The sequence below is a fragment of the Solea solea genome, chromosome 6, assembly GCF_958295425.1.
Source record: "Solea solea chromosome 6, fSolSol10.1, whole genome shotgun sequence".
NCBI classification, from domain to species: domain Eukaryota; kingdom Metazoa; phylum Chordata; class Actinopteri; order Pleuronectiformes; family Soleidae; genus Solea; species Solea solea.
In genome coordinates this window covers 21,682,312-21,704,826 of record NC_081139.1, presented here as the reverse complement: position 1 = coordinate 21,704,826, position 22,515 = coordinate 21,682,312, and the positions used below count along the sequence as shown (strand labels likewise).

General features: G+C 41.7%; 1 protein-coding gene across 2 annotated transcripts in view; it reads right to left on the bottom strand.

Annotated features, from left to right (window-relative positions):
- LOC131460610 (RNA-binding motif, single-stranded-interacting protein 2-like) overlaps positions 1–22,515 on the bottom strand; it is a 34,951-nt gene that overhangs the window by 8,757 nt on the left and 3,679 nt on the right. Inside the window, exons 2-12 of one of the 2 annotated variants that reach the window (XM_058631235.1) lie at positions 13,819–13,985; positions 7,954–8,012; positions 6,626–6,717; positions 3,426–3,583; positions 2,713–2,792; positions 2,485–2,594; positions 2,265–2,308; positions 1,958–2,051; positions 1,632–1,682; positions 220–330; positions 26–106 (exon numbers count right to left, since the gene is read on the bottom strand). In XM_058631235.1, coding sequence (XP_058487218.1) covers positions 26–106; positions 220–330; positions 1,632–1,682; positions 1,958–2,051; positions 2,265–2,308; positions 2,485–2,594; positions 2,713–2,792; positions 3,426–3,583; positions 6,626–6,717; positions 7,954–8,012; positions 13,819–13,985 — 1,047 coding nt within the window. The remainder of the gene's footprint in view (positions 1–25; positions 107–219; positions 331–1,631; positions 1,683–1,957; positions 2,052–2,264; positions 2,309–2,484; positions 2,595–2,712; positions 2,793–3,425; positions 3,584–6,625; positions 6,718–7,953; positions 8,013–13,818; positions 13,986–22,515) is intronic. The other variant, XM_058631236.1, reaches the window with a different exon arrangement.

Below are 22,515 nucleotides of genomic sequence, written 5' to 3'. Positions count from 1 at the left end.
TCTGAAATTGAGGTGACCTTCATACCTCTACTTGGACATTGGAGGGAGGCACTGGTGTGTACTGGGGGATGTAGGTCCCCTGCATAGTTGTGTTGGCCGGAATATACTGTAGGGGAGGCACAGAGGAAAACAAAAAGTCTGTTCAATATGTGACAACTCAAGGATGAGTGGGAGAACTATCTGCTGTATGCATCACGTCTCAGTGTGCTTGGTACTGACAGTGCCTGTGCTGCCCAGGGACAGGTGGCTCAGCTGCTGGGCGAGAGGCCCCATCATGGACGTGGGCTGAATGGACATAGCGTGATCCATCGTTGGGGTAAGAACTGTACCCTGTGAAAACACAGAGACAGACACAAGTTTGAAAGCCACAGTCAGTCGTCATGTGATCCAAACAGTCCCATGTGTGAGTAATTTGTCTTTATCTCATTAGGTCATGGAGAGAGGAAAATGGATATACGTTCAAAAAGTTTGCAATCACCAGTTTGGGCCTTTCTGTGTGGAGTTTGAATGTTTTCACTGTGTGTGTGTGTGTGTGTGTGTGTGGGTGGGTTCTCCGGTTTCCACCCACGTCAAAAAACATGCAGAGGTTAATTAGACGCTCTACACTGATCATAGGTGTGAGCGGTGGCGTCATTAGGCCTATTTTAGGGGGGCTAAAGCCCCCCTAAAATATTCTTAAGCCCCCCTAAATAATTTTATGTTCATTTATAAAAAAAATGTTATGTTTTTTTACAAAAAAGTGCTGACAAATTCAATATAATGTGGCGAGAATTTGAGTTTAGATAAATAATCATATAACCAGTTATTATTAACTTAAATGTGATCATAAATCTTAGTTTCCCTTATGGAAGCGGTAGAGAGTCAGAGTCAGTGCGTCGTTATCGAGTCCATTCCACTTGTTCATATAGAGCACGCCCAAATCACTGAAATCCAGTCCACGTTTTCCCTGCAACCTAGCTTGCACTCGGTACCTGGGTACCTGCAGTGTGTGTACCGGGAGCGGAGCACACAGAACCGACTAGAGCAGCATTAGGAGAAGAACGTGAACAAGAATGGACATACGAAATTTTTTCAAGAGAGTAAGTATCACTGCTGATAGTAACAATAAGTTAGCTGCAGCCCCCCAGCTACCAGCAGAAAGTCCCGCGTAATTGCCAAATGCTCCCTGTTTGACAAATAAAAACCTGGCTTACACACTCTGTAGCCGAGAGCCCCCTGTACAGGAGGCAGCATGAGATGCGTGCTGTATATCTCTGTGCACGTCTTACCTTTATTGTTTGCGGTCAAAAGTTACATTTCAGCTCCAAAAGAACTCTGCTACTTACAGTAGCTAGCTAGTTAGTCCTAAATTTTTTTCTTTTTGTTGTTGTTGTTAATGCTGTAAACATACAGTACTTCCTGTGTTTGTTGTTGTACTGTGTTAAAAATGTAATGGTGGCCTAAAACATTTGCACAGTAAAGTGTCTCTGTTAAATCTGTCCAAAACGTGCCTTTTCTCAGTTTTTGTTAGCTGTTTGTGAAATTAAACGTTCGCTCACATTCTGTGCATCTCCTGGGGGCTAAGCCCCCCCTGTCCTTAAAACCTAGTGACGCCCCTGGGTGTGAGTGCATGTGTTTGGAGTGATACTCACAGCTGGCTGCATGAGGTATGACTGATGATGCATCCAGGATGGGCTATGTACCTGTGGATCAGAGAACACAACATGGAACCCTCTCATATTTGTTCTGTTGCTCCCACAGCTAAGTTTTCAGAGATGGTTTAGAAAAAGGGAGAAGCAGCCTGGGTAAATATTATCAGTGCTGGAGACTGCATTCCTGTCTGACTGCCTGCTCACTTACATAACGCAGACTCCAACGGCTCCACACAATAAAAGCGACAGGAATTTTTGACTTTTGCTTAGGCTATAAACAAAAATTATATGTATTATGTGAATTATGGGTAGAAAAAAATTTGAACCTGGTAGGATGAGACAGGAGAATGCATGTATGGTGAGAGGGACGTCTGGGCAATCATTCGATTTGGAGCCAGACTGTAGGGAGAGGAGTAGAAGCTGCCAAACAAACAAGAGCATAAGTGTGAGGAAAAAGCATGAAGGCAGCCGCATTTTGTCAACAATCTTGCAACATGTCTCCAATTACACTGAAAATATGTGTGTGTTCAGCTGAGGCCCAGCAGAGGGCAGCACTGCACAGTAGTTTGAGCCCTGCACTTATTTTTCTTTAGGGCTGGGACTGTTTTCAGTCAGTCTGTGCATACCACTCACCCATTTTGTAAAGCTGTAGGGTCATACGCGAGCGTCATTCCTCCCTAGGAAAACAATACACAGGATTCAGAACGAGTGAGGTCATGCAAACACACATACAGTCTGTACAAATACACTCGGCGAACACACACGGAGAACTATCACCCCGAGAACCTTTAAACACAGGCTTGCTTTAACATTCAAACACGAAGGCAGGAAGCCGAAAGTTTGTCCGTGTTACCGTGTCTCCATCTCTAGCCCAGGGCCTTCCATTCTGGAGATACTTCCCCTGGTTCTGCCTCTTCTTCTGACCTCCGTCTGCAAACTTACATAGTAAGGGCTCTGCGGGCACTGTGAAAGCGACAGATCAAACAACAGGGTGAATTCAGTCATCACGGCACGGAACAAAATCAGTGAGCTCTGGCACCAACAAAAACAATATCATGTTCTTAGAATGCATTCCACACACCAGGCACTCCTGGTGGAGTCTTGATGAATTTCCCATTGAAATGCTGAATAATGGCCTCACACTTCTCCGTGGACTCCATTCTGAAATTAAAAAAACAAAGTTAAATTCTTAATCCTTCTCGTGGCGTATGATTTACCGATAATAGGCACACGGGACAGTTTTTTTTGACATGAACTCAGAACTGGGTTCAGACATTTTCCAGAGTTTGCTGTCCACATATGACAAACACGGCAGGAGATAGTCCGGGTCAAATGTGTTCATGACTGCAGGAGAATGTCCTGAACACCCAGGGGTCGAGCTGCAGGAGGCAGGACACTCATGCTCGCTGTGAAATCATCTGGACTAGGGATGGAAATACACTTTTGATGATTATCAGTTATGGCAACAAGATACTGTATACAACCCTGAACAATGTTTCAGTGACACAGGTCACACAATGTGACTCAGGAGCACCGAGCATTTGATTAGTCTATCACGTAGGTTTGGCTGGAACACTGATGAGGGTGGGAAATTTCGGATATTCTTCAGATAATCCCCCCCCCCCGTTACTGTTGAATAGCATTTTTCCTTGAAATGCCCATCCCTAATCCAGATGTCCTCCTGCTGTGTTCTCACTTGGACATCACATATGAGATTTGACCAGGGACTGGCAGGAGGATCTCCAAATCTTCAGACTTCAGTACATGTCTAAAAGTAGGAGGCGATCGACTGACCTGGCAAATCCCACACCGCGACTGGTCCCGTTGGCATCTCTGAGGATTCGCGTAGAAATGACCTGGCCGAACGACTTCAGCATGCTCTCCAGCTCTTGCTCGTCCATAGAAACTGGCAGGTTGGAAATGTAGAGGTTGGTGGGGTCCTGCTCCTGTTGCTGTGAAGGACGCGGAGATAGAAGTCAATATACAGTACGTCCAGACCTCGCCATAAGACGCCGGTGAAATAATACTAGAACTTGGTGTATTACACTGCTCTCAGTGGAAGATATGAGCCAAACGTCACTCACTTCAATTCAAAACCTTTATTTTCAAGCATCTTTTCTGGGGTCAGGGACCTTGGTAGTCTTTGTAACAACAGAAATGTAATTTACGTTGTGAAAAATGAGTCCAAACATGTCAGTTACTAGTAAAACTGTTGTTCTCTGTTGGACATGAGCTGCACTGTAGATTTGAGATTAGAGGCAGAAAAGTACACGATTCTCTGTCGGGCATGACGCTGGAGCAACTGCACAGCTTTCTCTCACACTGAGTTCATGTTACACTCTTAACGCAGATGAACTTTCACGTAGCAAAAATTGGCAATGATTGATTTAACACTTTAACACGGTACCGACATAATGCAGTAATTTTTTTAAATAAGTGCCCAACCCTAGTCTTTGTCTATGGATTTGCATATTTCTGTGTATGCAGCAGTCGGATTACAGTCTTTGCATTCACACTTTTTAATGTTAATTAAATTAACTATCATTTTGCAGTGGGGATAAAATTTTTTTTAAGGCATTAGAGCCTGAAATCAACATCATCTAGCATAAAATTAACTGAAGCTCTGAATAATATGTTACCCATGTCTGTCCATGTGTCACTGCCTTAACTGAGCCTTAACAGACCTTAAAAAAACCAAAAAAAAAACCTGACACAAATAAAAACCATGAATTTGTCAGCGAGGATTAAAAGATTGCGTAATTAAGAGATCTGGATGTTTTTATGGGTCTTTAATGGCACTATCTTGACAGTGAAACCGTATGCGACTGTGCAGAAGCAGACAGGAAGCCAGGCATGAAGTTAAAGAGTTCACAGAGCAACAGGAGCCTGGCAACCAGGAGAGAGGAGGCTGGGCTTTGAAGAGGGGAAGGGAAAAAAAAACAGAGAGTGCAGGAAGAGGATAGAGCAGAGGGGAAGTTGGAGATGTTGGGTGGTTTAAAACACTGGTGTTTTGCACAGATGGTGGGAAGTGACAGGGCTGCTGGTGGTGGGAGTCTTGACTAATTTGGGTAATGAAAGGAGGAGGAGGATACAAGAGTAAACAATGACGACTAAGAGGCTCCTTCTAATCAAAGTGTCTCTTATTATCTATGCTCACTTGACATATTTACATTTATCTATAGTAAAACAATATTATCGGACAGCGGTCCAACAGTCCTGATTGAAAACCCACAAACAATAAACATTAAACAATACTGATAGAATCAAACAGACAGTCAGTATCCAGACTAAAATATGTATGGTATTAAACCAGGCGTCTTTATAGAGTCGCTGTCTATACAGTATGTGTAGCCTCTGTTCTAAAGCTGTGAGCTTTCTGGCAAAGAGATCTGTGATTGTCATCATTCTGGGTGTGGTCCTACAGCCATTATACAACACAGTGGCACACTACAGGACGTCATTACCCGCACTAATGTTGAAAGACATATGACAACCGAGCAAATGGAACAAAAAGTACCTTTACTTTTTTTGTTTGTGCGATACCACAGCTCATAAACACGCAAAGACGTTCACCCCACTGCAGATACGAATGCATTCTTTTGTGCCAGGCCCTCGTTGAGCCATGTGTGCTGAGATGTGTCTCTGTGTGTTTGGCGGATTTTCCGGCTTGTGTGCTGAGCAGTGCATGTGAGCCGAGTTTGAAAAGGGAGGTGCTGGGAAGTCAGAGGGCTATTCTATTTTTAACCCGGCCATTGTTCCCCTCGCCCCTGCGCACACGGTTCCTCTGGGTCCACGGCCTGCAGTCTGGGATGGCCCTTTCAGGGACCCGAGGACACTCTGAGGACGGCAAGAGCAAGGTGGGACTCGTCGTGTTTGTGAACAACACTGCAGCAGCAGCCATGGTGAAGGTGCAAACAGGTGACGCTGCACTCTGGAGTTTTATATTGAACTGATTGTGCTGAGTATATTTAGACTGTTTTCTCTGACCTGAAGTAACCCAGTGACTTGGTGGCAGCCGTGTATATTTAAGTTTTCATAGTGGTTATCAACACCTCTGACTGAGCACATGCTGTCTGGGTGAGTCAAGCTTTGGTGTCCAATTGCACTCGTCGTATTGTAATACACAGGACCGTGTGCCACTCCTACAGAGGAGGTGCAGCGTACGTAGGCTTGGGATTTAGTTGCACCGGACTGGTTCAGATCAACTGGCAGAGTGGATCTGTTACAGTGTCGCAGGGCTGGGCTGAGGGAGACCCTGGTCTTACATTGCAATGGGTCTGTTTGGGTGCGGGGCAGAGGGAGGGGGTGGGAACACTGGGGTGGAGAGTATTAAGTGCTGGTGTCAGCCCCAGGCCTAGGCCCAGACGATGGACAATGCCAGCCTATTGTGCCTGCCCCATTGACAGTGGGCACCCTCCCCTGGCTTCCCTCAATGGGGAGCCGGAGAGCCAGAGGGATCAGCTTAATGGGCGACAAGGGTTGCTTTGACTCCAGACACTTGTCCAGACAAAGTGCGAAGAACAAGAGCTACAACAGGAGCAGGTTTGAAACATACGCAAGCAGTGAAGACAGTGGCGACAACATAAGAATAATAAGAAAGGCGGAATTGACTGGTTTCCGCTTATAACAAGTCTCCGGTAAGCCGGTCTTTATCCTTCTTACAACTGTCCATTATTCACACAGGATCATCCAATAAAGTATGACACAACACACGCCTCCCTATAAACCAGAGTTTATCTTGTGTCTCTGCCAACAGGACACTAACGGGGGAGTCGGGCCAAGGCATGTAACAGTTTACCTTTTACATGACAGAGAAGACAAACGTGTGCTCGTGCAGAGACAGACAGAAGACTTGTGATGATTCTTTTTGGGAGATCAACACATTTTTAGAGAAGGCACACACAAATCTGGATCATGGAGCTGATGGTGGCTGGAAAGCTTTGGAGGGAAAAGGACAACATGAAAAAAACAATGCTGATGAAATGGATTCTTACTTTGGCCATCTGAGCCTGGACCCCACTGGACTTCAGAGCTGTAACAGCTTTCTGTGCTGCTGCTGGACTGTCGAAGTCCACAAAGCCATATCCTGTGAAACAGACACCACTGAGTTAAAACCTCTGTGAGGAGTGTGAAGCTAGTGTGAATAGTTTAAACTTCTACACGGAATCAACTCAGTGCTGCTGACACACTGTACCTCACAGTGGTTTGCAGTACGCACGTCATAGGGGGGAATAAACACGTGTGCTCTGGTGTTTCTGAAGCCTTTTTTCACATTAAAATAAGAGAACATACGTGGGATTTATAAACCAGGGTGAAGTCGCTAAAAAAAGGTGCTTACCACTTACTGCAGTGTTGTTTTTCCACCCATGTGTGAATTGTGACGTCTCAGACGGAGGTTACTATTTCACAGCTTTTACTAGGGTCTCACTTTAAATCAGCTGTTTAGATCCACGGTTCTCAAACGGTGGTAAATAATAATAACAGTCACCTTATCTCTCGCTTATCTAATTTCACTACACCAGTGTGTGAAGTATATGTGAAGAAGAGGAGGATGATCAGACAGTAAATCATCTTATTGGGAATAAATCTGCCTCCTGGAAGTGAATGCTGATTAAACTCAATCCCACTGGAAAGAAATCCAAATGAATTCCCTGGAATAAATAAGTGTTTTTGCATTGTGCTTTACAATGACACCACTGAAAATCTAAATGTTCACCAACAGTCCCTTCAACTGTTTAACTGTGATGACTACAATGCATAAAAGAGTGAAGACTTTGGAGGGAATAACATGTGAATAACATTGAACTGATGGAATCAGGAAGAAGGAAGCCTTTGTGTGACTGTGGACATGGATATGACGTGCTTCCAAGTAAATCACAGTGACTATAATGTGTACTTCAAATTAAAAATGCACAATATAATTGACTCATTTCCAATGTTTGATAAAGGAATCACAACTTCATTGTATACATGTCGTTTAAAACATAAATCTTCAGTAGTGGAACGTGGAAAGAAATCAGTGTTTAATCTTCTGCAACCCATCTGTGGGCGCTCCTGACCCAGTCTCTGGTGTAGACAGAGTATGCAACTCCGCCACAATTACAGCTTCAGTTGAATGCAAAGTGAACTTTACAGATGCCTGTAGGCAGTTTTTAAACCTCTGGACAAAAGTAAAGCTTTGAGCTGAGCTCAGCTGTGTTTAGCGTCATAAAATGTCCAGAAAGCAAATGAACATATTTCCCAAAATGACAAAACTATTCCTGAAATCCTCGAAATCAGCCTGACATGACAGCACACGTGAAAACGACAGCTCACAGCTCACCTTTACATTTGTTGGTGGTTTTATCCAAGATGGCCTTGGTTGACACAATCTTGCCATACCTTTAGGGAGACACAAGAGTACAGAGAAGATGATCAATGACAGAGGAGGTGACTGTGGAATCTGCTCCTACCACATACATGCATACTAATCTTACTACACTTCCCCAGGCTGCAGGACTACAGGTGTTAACATGAATACTTACTCCTTTGTACAAGCAATTGTCTTTAATGTGATCCTTACAGTCACTGTAAATGCCTCCACCCTTCTGTTGGTATGGAGTTATATATCTTTGGCAATAACGTCAAACAGAAATTATGAGTTTAAGAGAGAAAAAAGTCTAAAAACATACACCATGCAAAATGGTATTATGATGGTGTGATTTTTGTTCTCAGTTCCCTCTTGTTCGTTCACGCTGATCAGTTTTTCGCATTTACTCTCTGCTTCCTGCTTGCGCTTCCTGTTTTCCCGTTCACATTCTCTGATTATTATTTTTTGTTATTCTGTCTCAAACTGTCTGCTGCTGGAGGTAGTTGCAACGTGCAACGAGCCCCGGTGTTGTTTTATACAGGAGACAGCACCTAAGGGCCAAAAACAATTTGTTCCAGACCTGTCTTAAGCAGACTAACACACCAACACACCACCTCTGACCTAAATACAGCGCTGCTCTCTGATTTATTTAGCTTGAATAAAATATAAAATATATTCCGGCAGCTATGGCGACCATCCCCTTTCAAGTGTGTGTGTGGGTGTGCAATGTGTGTGCAATGAGTTTATTTAGTCAGAAATGTGACGTTGAGTTCCAACACAACAGGGTCCAATCAGTCAGGAGGAGAATCAATTAATGCAGTAATGCTGCATCATGAAATATTCACTGTATGAAAATCACTGTAAAAGCAGTAAAGTAGAAGTGTTGTGTAAGATGTGGAGACTAATGGTATGCAGTCTTATGAAACGGCACATCAGCACTACAGTATAATAGACCTGCCCTTGTCTGGTGGATTTAGCCAGCGAGGGAGGCTGGTGTTTCTCTGTTTGGGCGACATGGCGTCTGGGCGGAATGTACACTGTAACCCGATGCTTCTCCCCTCCGGTTTGCCTCACTTCCCACCACGTCCCTCTCTCTGTTTTTCCACTCTCACATCGCAGCGCACCGCTGGGTCCTACACTCCAGCCTTGTCTTAGTGGACGTTTGCCCAAATGACTCAGATCTGACTAGACGGTCACAGCAGAGACCTGCGTAAAAAACTGAGAGTTGAAATCACAGGCTATATTTAGGCTCCCATGTTGTGGCCTTGTTCTCGCTTAGGTTTCTAATATGTACATACACACGTAGACAAAGGATACAGTATATGCAAACAGGACGCATGGTTTCACTTCAGCCACAAAACAAAGGCGTTGTTAAACCACACTTTTATTATGTCAAAATGTATCATACTTAAAGCTGCTAAAATAGATAAAAGATATATTTTCTTTTTTAAATCCAACAATAGGAAAAGAAATGCACGATTCACTGATCTTTATCATTGCAAATTTTGGCATTACAAATGACAAACACTGCAAAGGAAACTTAATCACTGAACACATTAATAATTCATCATCCCTAACCCAATAGCCACATGACCTGTGCATAGGTTATGTTTATAGGCCTCCACTGCCAGCTGCACACACACAGTCACACAGACGAGCATGAATATACACAAGATTATTGTCATTTCACTTGACTGCGTCCAACAAATATGTCACAATTACTTTGCACAAATCTGGAGACATTTTTCAGACTCAGTCACATGGCGTTAACTACTGCAGCTTAAGAGAAAGTCCCAGAGTTTAAAACCATCCAGACCAAAAACCGTATTTATAAGCTTAAATTAGTACATCAACTCACACTCCTCTTCATTAATATTAGCAATAAAACTGGAACTTATTTGCACAAATTCACTAGATGTATTTGACAGTGTTGGATTTCTTTTAGAGAGGGAAAGAAATTGCTTCTCTGACTTATTTATTTTATTTATTTTTTTTTCATTTCAAAATAATTCGCTCCCCCAGAATCATAATGTTCCTACAAGCTTGATAAACAGAAACTGCTAAATGTAGGGTTAGGGTTAACCCCTAACCCTAACCCTAACCCTAACCCAATTTGCCTCAGTTAAAGTATTGCTTTATCAGTATTATTTGCAATCCACGGTTTTAAAAGCCATTTTTCATTTGCTTCATGTTTTGAGAGGCTCTATTCATTATGGCGCAGCATTTGACTTTATTTTCTTACAACACTCGCTCATTGAACACTTACGAGGCAAAGCTAAAACTCAGGTTATTTTGTACCTGGTCTGATTCCATTTATTTTAAATGTCATGTCCCTCCCTGTCTTGTATTTTATTTACACTGGTATTAGGCCTTGGAACGCACGACTTAGAAAAACGCCAACCCACGGAGACAATAATTCAGCTGTTTTTCTCCTCATGTTATGACACATATGTATAAAAACACCATGCACAGTATAAACAGACATTATAAGCTGTGTGGGCAAACGTTAAAATATTTTTTGTGGAATTGTGCATAATTATTATGTTGCGCGTTTCCAATATTTAACAGCCTAATATACAAAATATCAGTAAAAATGTTTGGAAAATGACGCGTCCAAACAAAACGACGGACAAAACCGAAACCATATGTTACATCTTGGCTTATCTTAAAGCCAAAGATCTTTTTGTTGCACAGTTGGAAACCGGTTTTCCTCCTCTAGCCATCGAGGTTGGCAGAAACATTATGTGCAAAGTGCAAACTGAGCGTCTTTGAAGACAAGAAAAGCAAATCCCATGTTTGAAAAACCTTGATGGTTTAGACGTATAGAGCACACGTACTGTTACTGTATAAAGAAACATATCTGTGTCTACTTTTATCTCAAATACCTGGAAAAGTAGTAAAGGAGTTGTTTTTTTCCAAAGTAAATGTCTACATATGGTTTGAATGAACTTGTGGTGTCTTGTGAGGCCAAACAGGCTGGGCAACATTGAATGCATGACATCATAATAACAACTTGTTTATATCGCCATAAACTAAGCAAAAGGACATAAACTAAACAAAAGGGACTTTGCTAATATTATTATTCTGATTATAATGATAACAGTCCCTTTAATGAGCTCAACTCTGGCTGATATTTGTGGTTGCAGGCTCATCATGTATGCAGATTGGAAAAATATTGATTAGCTTTAATCAGAAGGATGACGAAGAAAAACAAATGCTGCATTTCATGTTTTCCTGAACAGACGGTGCAGGAGAGTTCAAAGGTCTGACCATAGTGACTGTGTGACTCTTGGCTTACCTCAGTCTCTCTGCAGAGGAACAGCAGCCCACCACAATGTACAGGCCACAGGGACATAAAAGACCGCCCTGCACCATATACGGACATCTGACATTCTTTCTCAGCAGGCCATGCTACTCTTTTCCCACTCATTTAAGTTTTCCCCCTTCAAGGGGCGCCCTCCCACCGACCCCTAAAGCTTCCGACCTGGCTCCACTCCTCTACCACTCCACAATGACTCGTCTGTCCGTCCTCTACTTTTGCCCGTGTTTCACTAACCAACCACAGATTATAGATTTTATTTGATTGTTCCAGCTTTGACAAATTGTGAGCAGCTTTCATAGTCTCATACTTGATTAAGATGAATATAAGCTAGTGATCATCGTTTGCTCGTGTGGGATCACAAAGGTTCAAATGGTGAATCAAAGACAAATGTTACAAAGGGAGCAGCTGTGGTGTTGGTCAGCGTATTGACAATCACATTTTATTAGTTACAGCCAGAGTCTATTCGGGCAGGAGTGTTGATACTGATCCATGTGAATAACAGACACATGGCTAAAGTTCACAAATCACTTATACAACACACAATTTAGATCTGATCTGCTTCAGCATAAACCAGTTTGGGTGTTTTATTGCTAGGTTGTATCTGTGTGTGTGCGTGTGTAGAACCAGCATACTATAGAGTGTAGGCGTAGCTTTAAGCCACTTGAACACACACAAGAAAGGGGAAGGTTAGATCAGGACATGAGAAGGCAGCATGCTGTTCCCTTCTCTGGCCCCTTCTCTCCTTCTTCGCCCCGTCTCATCTTTTTTTTTTTTCTGACTCTCTGCATTCGCTCTCCCGTGCCTCTACTTCCCTCGAAGGCTATACCATTTTCTTGTGTTCCTGTAATTGTCGAGATTTAATCAAACGCACAATAGTTGCGGTAATTTGGCATTCCTATTCACAAACTGCTTTTCCTTCCTTCCTGCCTAAACAGCTGCTTTTTCAGAACATCAAATTATGGCCTTAAACAATTTCATTTCATGTGTCCAACAGATGAAGAGCTACGCTTTAGACAACACAGATGTTATCTGCTCACAAGCAATTAGTTTTGCCATGACTCTTACCCCAGCTTAGCATTAAAGATACCTATTGAAACTGCAAACTGGTTTTTAGTTCACATGGACTGCAATGTACAACCAGCTGTGGGCATATTATAGTCAGATTTAACTAAAAGATATCCTACACTGTAACACGGTATCTTTTATTTTAATCAGACTGTACTAGAGAAGAGACAGGGCAAGATGGAGGCAGATGATTCCCTGTGGTGGCCCTTTAAAGGGAGACGTTGAAAGAAGATATACACGATACTATATGTGCTATGTCTGACTAAAACCTATTTTGTTCAAAAAGGCAAAAAGACTTGCACAAACACGCCCAAAGCCTAGACTGTACCAAAAAAAAACATCGCCAAACCACACACAACTTAATGTTTATCATCTGGAATAATGTGAGGATGTCTTGATCTCCTTAGGATCTTTAAGACATCCGCGATCTGGTCAAAAGCAAAAATTGCGACATTAAATGACATGTCTTGGACAACCCAAATAATGTGGATCCACATTAGAGTAAGCAGAATGATTACATAACAACGGGCTAAAGTAGAAAACTGCAGAGAGATGGCAACGCAGCGATGGCGCCTTACTTACTTATGGTACTTTGTTGGATGTGTCTGTTGGGTCTCTTTCATGGTTTATGTATTTCAAATGGAATTGAAGCATGGCCCATGAACAGCTATGACAATGGTTTGGCTCTGCACAGTCAGAGTAGCAAAAATCTGTTGGACAGTCAATACAACAAATCTACTCGAACCGCCACCACAAAGGAGGCACCGACGCAGCAAAACACTTGTGACACTAAAACGGCATTTGCACTTTCGTGAGATTCTGAAACAAACGGTTATCGTTGATCAGTTCATTACAGCAATTTGGTTTGGTCCAGTATAGTATGAAATGGTTCAGCCCTGGGTCAGGCTTGCGTTTCGTCTAAACAGTACATTTACTTGGTAGGCGGGGTGTGGGCTGTGTTCTTTAGCCGTGTCAGAGCGATATGTAGCATGATGTTGTACTAGTGCAATAACAACAAACGATGTCTTTTTTTCTGCTCTGTTTGTCTCAACAAGACGTCAAGCTTAGTATAAGAATAGACTTCCATGGGGTCTTTCCACTGGTCGCAAGGGAGTCACATTTTCTGTGGGTGGAGCCAGTCTAGCTCTACCCTGGTCTTTCAGTACCATGTTACTCTGGTACCCCAAGGGAAGGGTGCCAAAAATGGAATGGTAAGCTACTTATTTTGGTACCGTTCCTACTGGAAACACAAAATAACACGTACCACACTGTGCCATGGTACAGCTGTCGTGTCCATGTGATGTTTTTTTGTTGTTTGTGTTGTTTGTGTTCTGCCAACATATCACATCATTTCAGCTTAAATTATTTTTTTAGTTGTTTCCTTCTTCTTCCAAAATCATTTTATCAAACAAACACAATGAAAAGGTGTTCAAGTTCAATAAGTGACTTACGGCTGGCAGAGTTTGACCAGGTCTTGGTCCGTTGTCCCCGGATGGAGGCCGCGGATGTACAGGTTTGTTTTACTCAGCTGTTCCCCTCCTCCACTGCTGCAGTTGCTGCTACTGTTGGTGTTGGGACTGGGGGGCGCCATCTGGTGTCCGGAGGACACATAGGTCTGCTGCCACGAGAAAAGAAACGTCGGAATGAGTTTTCTGTGCATCAATGCTCGACAGAAACACTTTTCCAAAACACTTGATATCAGAAAATAACAGGCATGTTTTTTCATTTTTTGCTGAAAGTGCGCACACCTCAAAATAGCACCGCGAGATGTTTTGATATAGAATGAAGTCCAGCATTAGACAGATGATTATGTGGGTGCTGCGGAAAATGAAATGATATGGGCCTCACGTCAACACTCACCAATACTGGGGACTACGGGCCTCTTGGCTGCTGACTCAATGGTGGGAAAAGAGGGCCTCTTATATTTTCTCCACGCTGGGTCACTTCTTTTTTTACTTTCAGGACCACAAAGAAATATTGTGGTGTATATCAAAACCATCCATCTAATACTAACATTTAGTTAGTCTGATGGTGCAGAATTCAATTATAGACTGACAATGCATATACTGCCTTTCTCTATGATTTTACTTCCACTGATGAGGTGGAGGAGGAGGTAATAGTGCTGATCAATTCTCATTTTTTGTTCATAAAGATATGTAGACTTTATTGATCACAAATTTGGACATTTAAAAAACAAAAACATGATAGTATTACTACTATTTCAATGAATCATCTGTTCACGCTTGTGTTTTTCTCTTTCATAAACTTACATAAGCCAGTACTACAGGTTCAACACAGTGATCTGCTGTGTTTACGTTCACAGGTTAACTGTTAACAGGAGCCTCAGTGGCAGAGTTCAGTCCAGTCCACATTACACACAATGTCTGCTTATCAAAACAAAGGAGAATTCAATAACAGTGGTGCACACAAAGAGTTTGTTACTACATGTGAATGAGACGGTATGAGGACACAAGGTCACATTTACAGTGACCAAACCTTTCATGCTTGTCAGTATTCATTGTTAAAATATGTTGATTCATTTAATTATTACTAGACATGCGCTCTTTTGTGCTGCATTTCAGTATATGTAATGTCATGCACCATACAAAATATAAACACAAATTAATATTCTAACAATAATGAATGCAATGTGCCAAAAAAAACTGACATTACATCAACCAGTTCAAATGAAGTTCAGATAAACAATTGCATATTCCTTGACTCCAACAGGGACATAAAAGAACAACAAAGTACCAACATTGTGGCCAAACAGTTAACTAAAAGTGTTGTGCTCGTTCACAGCTATTTTCTCTGCATGGTTTGCAGCTGAGGTGACAGTCCAATCAAGTTTCCCTCAGCACTTCCGTAAAAACAAAATACCAACACATTTTAATCCTCTTAGACGGCAGAGAAATTGCAGGAGTGCTCTCGTTGCCTTCAGCGACGTTTTCATTCATGCAAACAAACCCATGTTGCGTGCGTTGCCTCTGTCTCTGAGACTGTGGTTGGCAGTGGTTCATGTTTTACTGTGATTCTTTTTAAATGAAAGTAAACTCGGTTTTGAAGGTAAATAAAATTAGAATTTTGTAATACGAACCATCTGGAAGTTTAACCCCCGAGAATCTTTTTTTTCCTGATTAAAATCTACATTTCAGTTATTTGACATCAGATCAAAAAATTATGAGATCAATCTTTTAAAATATGCTGTTTTCCCATGATTAATGCCATTCGTCTCACAAGACCTGGCTGCGTGAGTGAAAGGCGGACCTAGAAAAATGGCACCACCATCGGGAGCTCATCCACTGAAGGCACCGCCAAGTCTGAGACAGATGTCTGGTTTTGCTGTGGATTTTCGGAAAAAGACATAAAGGTCTGACAAAAGCTTTTAGTTCTCTGAGAATGTATTTCATATTTAAGCAAAATTGGTATTGTAACTAATATATCCCTGAGTGAAACAACATCAAACTGAATCAGAACTAAAATCAAATACAGACTTTGTGACTTGGAATTGAATCAAGTTGGGAAACAAGACACTACCAAGCCCAAGTTATTGTAATTACCTGTCATCTACCTGAGTGACTAAACCTCCTTCTTGCTCACTTCTTGCTTTGTTTCCAGTCTGGTAAAAGCCAGTGCCAGTGAACACCATAAACTCAGGTAGTCAACATGTCAGTGTATGGGAACATGAATGTCTGTCACAAAACAACTAGTACCACAACTCATCTGACTAGATGGGCTCTCCTTTGAGAAATCTGCCAAAAGATTGTGTAACCATGCAGGTTAAGACATGTCACTGTGATAAAGATGTTTTGATGAACACATTCCCCAATCAACAACTCAGAAAAAAAGACCTCTCTCTCCAGGAATAGATCAACTGGCAATTTCCCAAATAAGATAGAAGCTATAAATATCAGTACTTCAGCACAGATTACACAGAGGGTCCACCAGACCTGACAAAATGTTGTGCCTGTTTGCAGTGAGTAGATGACTCTAATTACATTCATTTAACAGCCAAACGTCTGGTATATATGACCGAGAGCAGACGTGCTTTCTGACGGAGCTCCGCAGGGTCCCAGAGGCTGGATTATCTCACTCCAGAGATGGAATGGTTGGAGGACAATGGGTTAACTTCAGGACAGAAGACAGGATCATTGATCACTCGGTGTTTAGGAAATGCCCAGCAGGGTGACGTGGTCCCACGAGGACCACCAGCAACATCAACCAATCCTGCTAATAAGGCGCCATCTATAAGACACTGTGCCCCTGTAGGAGACTAGGAAAGCCTCTCTGACCCCTGTTTTGCCAGCAGCTGCTTCAGTCTTTCCTCTGAGGATAATCCTCTCTTCCTTTATTGCTTAAACACCCTGAACGTTTTGCATGTGTTTGCTCATGCTTGGAAAGTTGGGGACTCAAACCTGCGCAAAGTAAGACAGAGACAGGAGGCTTTATGTTCCGCACTTTCAGCTCTTTAACGCCAGGATTAGTTACACAATCAGGTCCAGGAGTACACCCGCACAAGCAGCAGGGTGTAATGTACATAAAGGACATCATATTCAAGACATTATCAGTTACAATCATTTTGAATGTCATAAATCAACATATATTACATTTGGAATTTTACTTTCCATTTAGTGAAATCAAATGAGGGGTGCACTGGATGCAGGAAATCATAACTAATAGACTTGAGGCACAACATTAGTGCTCTCATTCTTGCTTTAATTAGGAAGAATGCTAATGAAAATCCAAAAAACAAACTGTATTCTTATAATTAACACATTTTGACAGCATAAAAAAAAGCAGATGCTACCTTTCTAAAAATAAAAGGCATGGCAGAGCTGCATTGTTGTATTTAAAGGCATTTTTATCATACCAGCCGTGGGTCCAGCACTGCCCTAAACTATCTGTTCTTGCCAAATTCCCAGTTCAAATGAAAGCATCATGTTGACTTTTTTCATCTGAATAAATACCCGGCTAACAAAGTTGGCCACAAGGCACCCTCGAAATATCTGAAACCTGAAACTTCAGAAAAACACACATAACTATTATGTTACACTTATTATTAAAATCCCCCCCAAAAAAAGTTAATAACTAGTTAAAAATTAAGAACAGAAGGGAGAACGGTTAAAGGTCAGTTTTAGAAGTTAGTATAGATCAAAGAGTAAACAAACGGCTCAAAAATATCACTGGGTATTTTTGAACACAACTAAAGATAACTGTGGAGCATTTCTATAAATAATCTTTTCTCATCTAAATGTAGCTTTAGATCGAGACTCTGACAGGATGAGTGTGGCTGAGTGTGATGATGATCTCTCAGTAAATAAAGAACTCAGTATTTTATGTGCCGACGTTACAAAATGACATTTATAAGACTATTTTAAACACTCACTACTCCCTCTTTCTCTCTTTGCTGAAGTGCAACTGTTAAGACGGTCAACTCCCTTTTTTAGATGCACACATTGCTGTTTAATGTCTGTCTCTGCCTCGGGGGCTTCTTCAGTTGACCTTAGTTTGCCCCATAGAATTCCAGGGATTTCCTGGCTCTTGGGGGGTCTAGCCTGTCTTCCCATGTCCTGTCCGCTCGCTACAGGAGCGCCTGTTTTCTCCTCAGGCAGAAAAGAGCTATGACTCTCTGACCATCGGACCGACTAATGAACAGATTTATAGCCAGGCTGAATGTGGACGCAGCATCCACCTTGTATAGAATTACAGTGACAGAGATGCCTAATAGAAAGGTAAATGAGTCATGGGAAAAACATTTTTTCCACTTAAAACATTCACTCCTACAGCAGCAAGAAAAAAAAAAACTCTAATGCTGATGCTCATATATGGACAAAACATTGTATCACAGCACTCCATTTTCTCTTGTCTCAACAGACGTTTATGAGCAAATCAGCTCGGGAGCTACAAGAATGTTAGCAGAGGGTTATGTGAGGACTGTGTGTGTCTTGTATAGGAGGCAACTGCAGCATGGCAGGAAATCCTCCGTCTCTCCTCTTGATCTTATCACATGGCCACTTGAACGAGGAGCTCTGCATTCCAACCAGGTGACAGGGACACCCAAAACTCACGTTCAGACTCGTTTCTCCTAAGTCCCGCTTCCGCTCTGTCTCTCACCAACCCCTTCCCTTTGTCTCTTCACGAGCACCTATTCATCTCTCCTGTTGAAGCTCACGCCTTGAAGCACGTGCACACTCATGCAAGGCTTTCAAGACAGGTCAGGTCAGATGACACGGGCAGGGTGACATGGAAACAGACGCCTGCAAAGCTCAGCTAGGGATCTAACAAAATGTGTGGTGTCTGGCATCACTTGGCAGCGGGCGCCTGACAGCTGTGTTTTCTCCAAGGGCAACGTTTCCCTCCATACCTGTTCGCCTTGGCGGGTTCATGCAGTTGGAACAGAAGTGCACGGACCAATCCAAAAACATCGGACACATTAAACAAGAGTTAGATACACATATACCTGGCTGAGGGCCAACGGGACAAAGGTGGTTTTACAGCAGAGTTCACTGAGGATAAATCACTGCAGCATAAATTCTTGTAACTGTGGTCGAGGAACACACGTTTGACATTTTACATCATGAATCTCGTCCATGGTCTCTGGTGTTAAGATAGTGTAGCCTCTGTTCCATTTTCTTACGACTATAGAGGCCAACCTATACACCAATATCTGCTTTATCAGTCCAGCTCTAATGTTTTTCTTAAATAGGAGGAATAAAGTTGTTATGCGCAGGTTGATAAGTTAATTATGTAAGTTACCAACAGTCACACTGCGCTCTGCTCTTCATTCATTTTAAACCCAAAGACAGGACAAACTCCAAAGTAAGCCATTCTTAACATCCATCAGACACAGAGCAACATCACGACCCGACTTTAATATATTTGGCTACCAGTAGACGTGAAATCAGTCACACTTGACACATCATTTCTGACCTGATGTTTCCTTCAAGTTCAACCAAGTTTACGTGACACAATTATCAGCCCAATTATTCAAGTTTTGTATGTTGTGGATGATCATCCCTAATTGTTTACGACTGGCAGTCGCTAAGTGGGAGATATCCAAAGACATGACCCACGCACAGAGTTCCGCCCATGCCTACCAGACATCACTGCATACCCACTATTCAAATTTCCAGCATTTCCAAAATGAGATCTCAAGTCACAAGAGACAATCAGAGACGGGACAGGGTGTCTGAACAAGAATACAATACCGGTTCCTCTGATAGAAGAAAAGAGAGAAGGAGAAAGAGAACGAACATCAAAAAGGTCATTCATGTAACGTGAACTCAAAGAAACCACACAAGTACATGTAATGTGGGCTGCACAGTGATCCTACAACCCCACACGAGTCATGGAGACTGTACTTGTCATTGCATATACATGATTCCAGTATCGATGAGAAAAAGCCTATGTTTAAAAACCTACAATAAATAAATATATGAATGTATCCTGTGTTAGACTCTGGTCAATCTTAATACTAAGAAGACTGATTACTAATTATTGATTATGATTACTAAAGTGATCTATTTCTTTATTTAAATAATATAAATTGAATTCTAATCAGTTATACTGCGAGTGTTGTGTAAATATAAATGTCATTAAAGTAAAGTAAGATCCTGGTGATGTCATTAAGCTTATAGAGATGAAAATAAAATTACTTATTTTATTAATTGTAGTCCCTTTTAGACAAACACTTTCTAGGTGAGCAACTATTTTAATGCTCGTGTTAATGTTTTTTCTTTTCTTTTTGTTTTCATCGGACAAGTTCTTAAGCGTCTGAGCTTCAGATCATAGTAGTAGGTTTGCATTTGGTGCAAAAATACTCCGCCAATAATAGAACAAATAACTAAATGAGCTTTTGATGAAGCCTCGAGTGAGAGGCATGATACGTTGACAAGTGACAAACGTCTCCTGTTATTTTTCCGTACAGGAAGAAACCCACCAAGTCTGATGTGAGTGGATATTTGTTTTATTTATTTTAGGGAGGAAATAAGGTGCTGTGGCTTTAAGCACGACAAAAACCTAACACCTTTGAGTGGCTGAACTTTTTATTTTGTTTTCTTTTCAGCTCAGGTATAACACAATGTGAGCGAGAGGCAGAAAGAATGAGAGGGAGGTGGAGGTGAGAAAGAGAAATGTTAGGAATCACAACACAAGAACGTGACCTCTGTGTGAACTTCAGCTGCAGAAAATTAAGACAGCAACCACACACACACACACACACACACACACACACACACAGGAGAACAAGAACAAGGATTATCAAAATACCAACTGCAACGTAACTTAATCTAACTGTACAATTACAATACAATAGCTACAACTACTGAATTATTAACCACGCTGCTAATCTTAAATAATTGCTGAATCTGTTTTAATGTTAAAACGAATCATCATCACTGCTTCCAAGACCCAAGGATGTGTTCAAATATCTTGTTTCAAAAAAACGTGCAAAAAAAACTGATTCCATTTATAACAATATATGACACGAAAAAGCAGAAACATCCTTACATATATGGGAAAAGATAATGTTTCTTTTTGAAAATTAATTTTGCAATTTACATATCAAGTATTTGTGGCTTAAAGCTGCAATGTTTAACTTTTGCTCATCCTTTTTGTAGATGACGTTATTATTTTGCCTCAGTTTCTTCTCTGCTTCTGCTATAATGAGAGAAACACAGAGAGCGTCAGGTGGAACTGACAGCTTTAATAAGCATCGTATGAACTCAACTTGAATGTCACACTTTACAATTTTAAGGATACACATTACAAATTAAAGGAACGAAACTGCCAGATCTGACATTTAAAAAATTTGTCTCTAATTTGTTTCCGAAACAGTTTCATATGTTATTTGTTGAACACCATCAATAAAAAACAGTTGCCTGGAAAAAACAAGAAAGTCAAATCTGAGTCTAGACAGGTTACAACACCATGCTAAACTGTAATCACTGCAGCCGATACATCTGCTCTCTCTTTTAATCAGAACTATGCAGGATTTTTACTGAAATTTAACAGCTTTGGACATTGAGGTGGTTTACTGGCTTGGAGAGATTGGGGGCTGTTTCCACTCCCCCTACTGTGTGAGGGGGAGGTCTTGCGAAGTCTTGGGTCTCGCGAGAAACACAAATTGCTTTACTACACACACGCCCCATAGCCTGGTACCGGCTAGAAGATCAAGGCAGGGATAGCTTTACTTTAGACGTTCATCACGTCAGAGCTGGTGAAAAAGAAGCTGAGAAAACCATTGTTGGAGCAAGAGGAAACGAGGGGGCCACACACAAGTAAACATCGGACTGCCTTTTTCCAATGGCGAGAAGTAAAAACTGAGGAGAATGCAAAACGGATTCCGACATGGACATAGCTCCATGGCTTGTGTTTAGGAAGAGGGAGGGGTGAGGATAAAGCAGCAGATGGATGGATGTTTACGGTGGTGTTTGTAAACATACACATACTTCAAAAACTGTAGGGGAAGCTCTGTAAAGAAAAGGGCAAAAAAGCAACCAGAATGGCAAAGTTCTGCTTTAAAGATCTGCCCTCAAACCTCACTGAACACTCACTGCCTGAAACTGAGTAGAGGAGAGAGTGCTGTGAGTAGAGCTTCATTAAAACTGACCACATCATGTCTGAACCACCTGTAAGATGACACTAAATATCATCATAATGAGCCATGCAGGTGGTTAGGTCAAGTAGTGACAGATATGTCAACGAAATTTGGTCGAAAAAAAAAATTGATTTGTCTTGTTTATTACAGTACTGCAAGGGTTACCGACAACATTATTAGGGCCTTGGCACTAAACAGTTCCAGTTTTTCACTTGGTAGGCGGGGTGTGGGCTGAGCCCAACGGTCACAGTGTGACATTGTACCGGTGTGAGTGCAAAAAACAACAACATTGAACGCATCACAACAGGCAACAATGGAGGACATCCAGCAGCTCTTCTATTCTGCTCAGTTTGTGGCTGTTTGTCTCAACAAGACGTCGAGGTTTGTATGAGAACAGACTGTGGGCGTTTGCCTTAACATACATTGGGATATTTAAACCGATCACAAGGAAGTGAGATTTTTCTGTCGCCCGTTTTGAAACATTTTAGTCTGGTACATCAAAGGAAGGATATCAAGAAATTGAACAGTTAGGGCCAGTTATTATGGTACC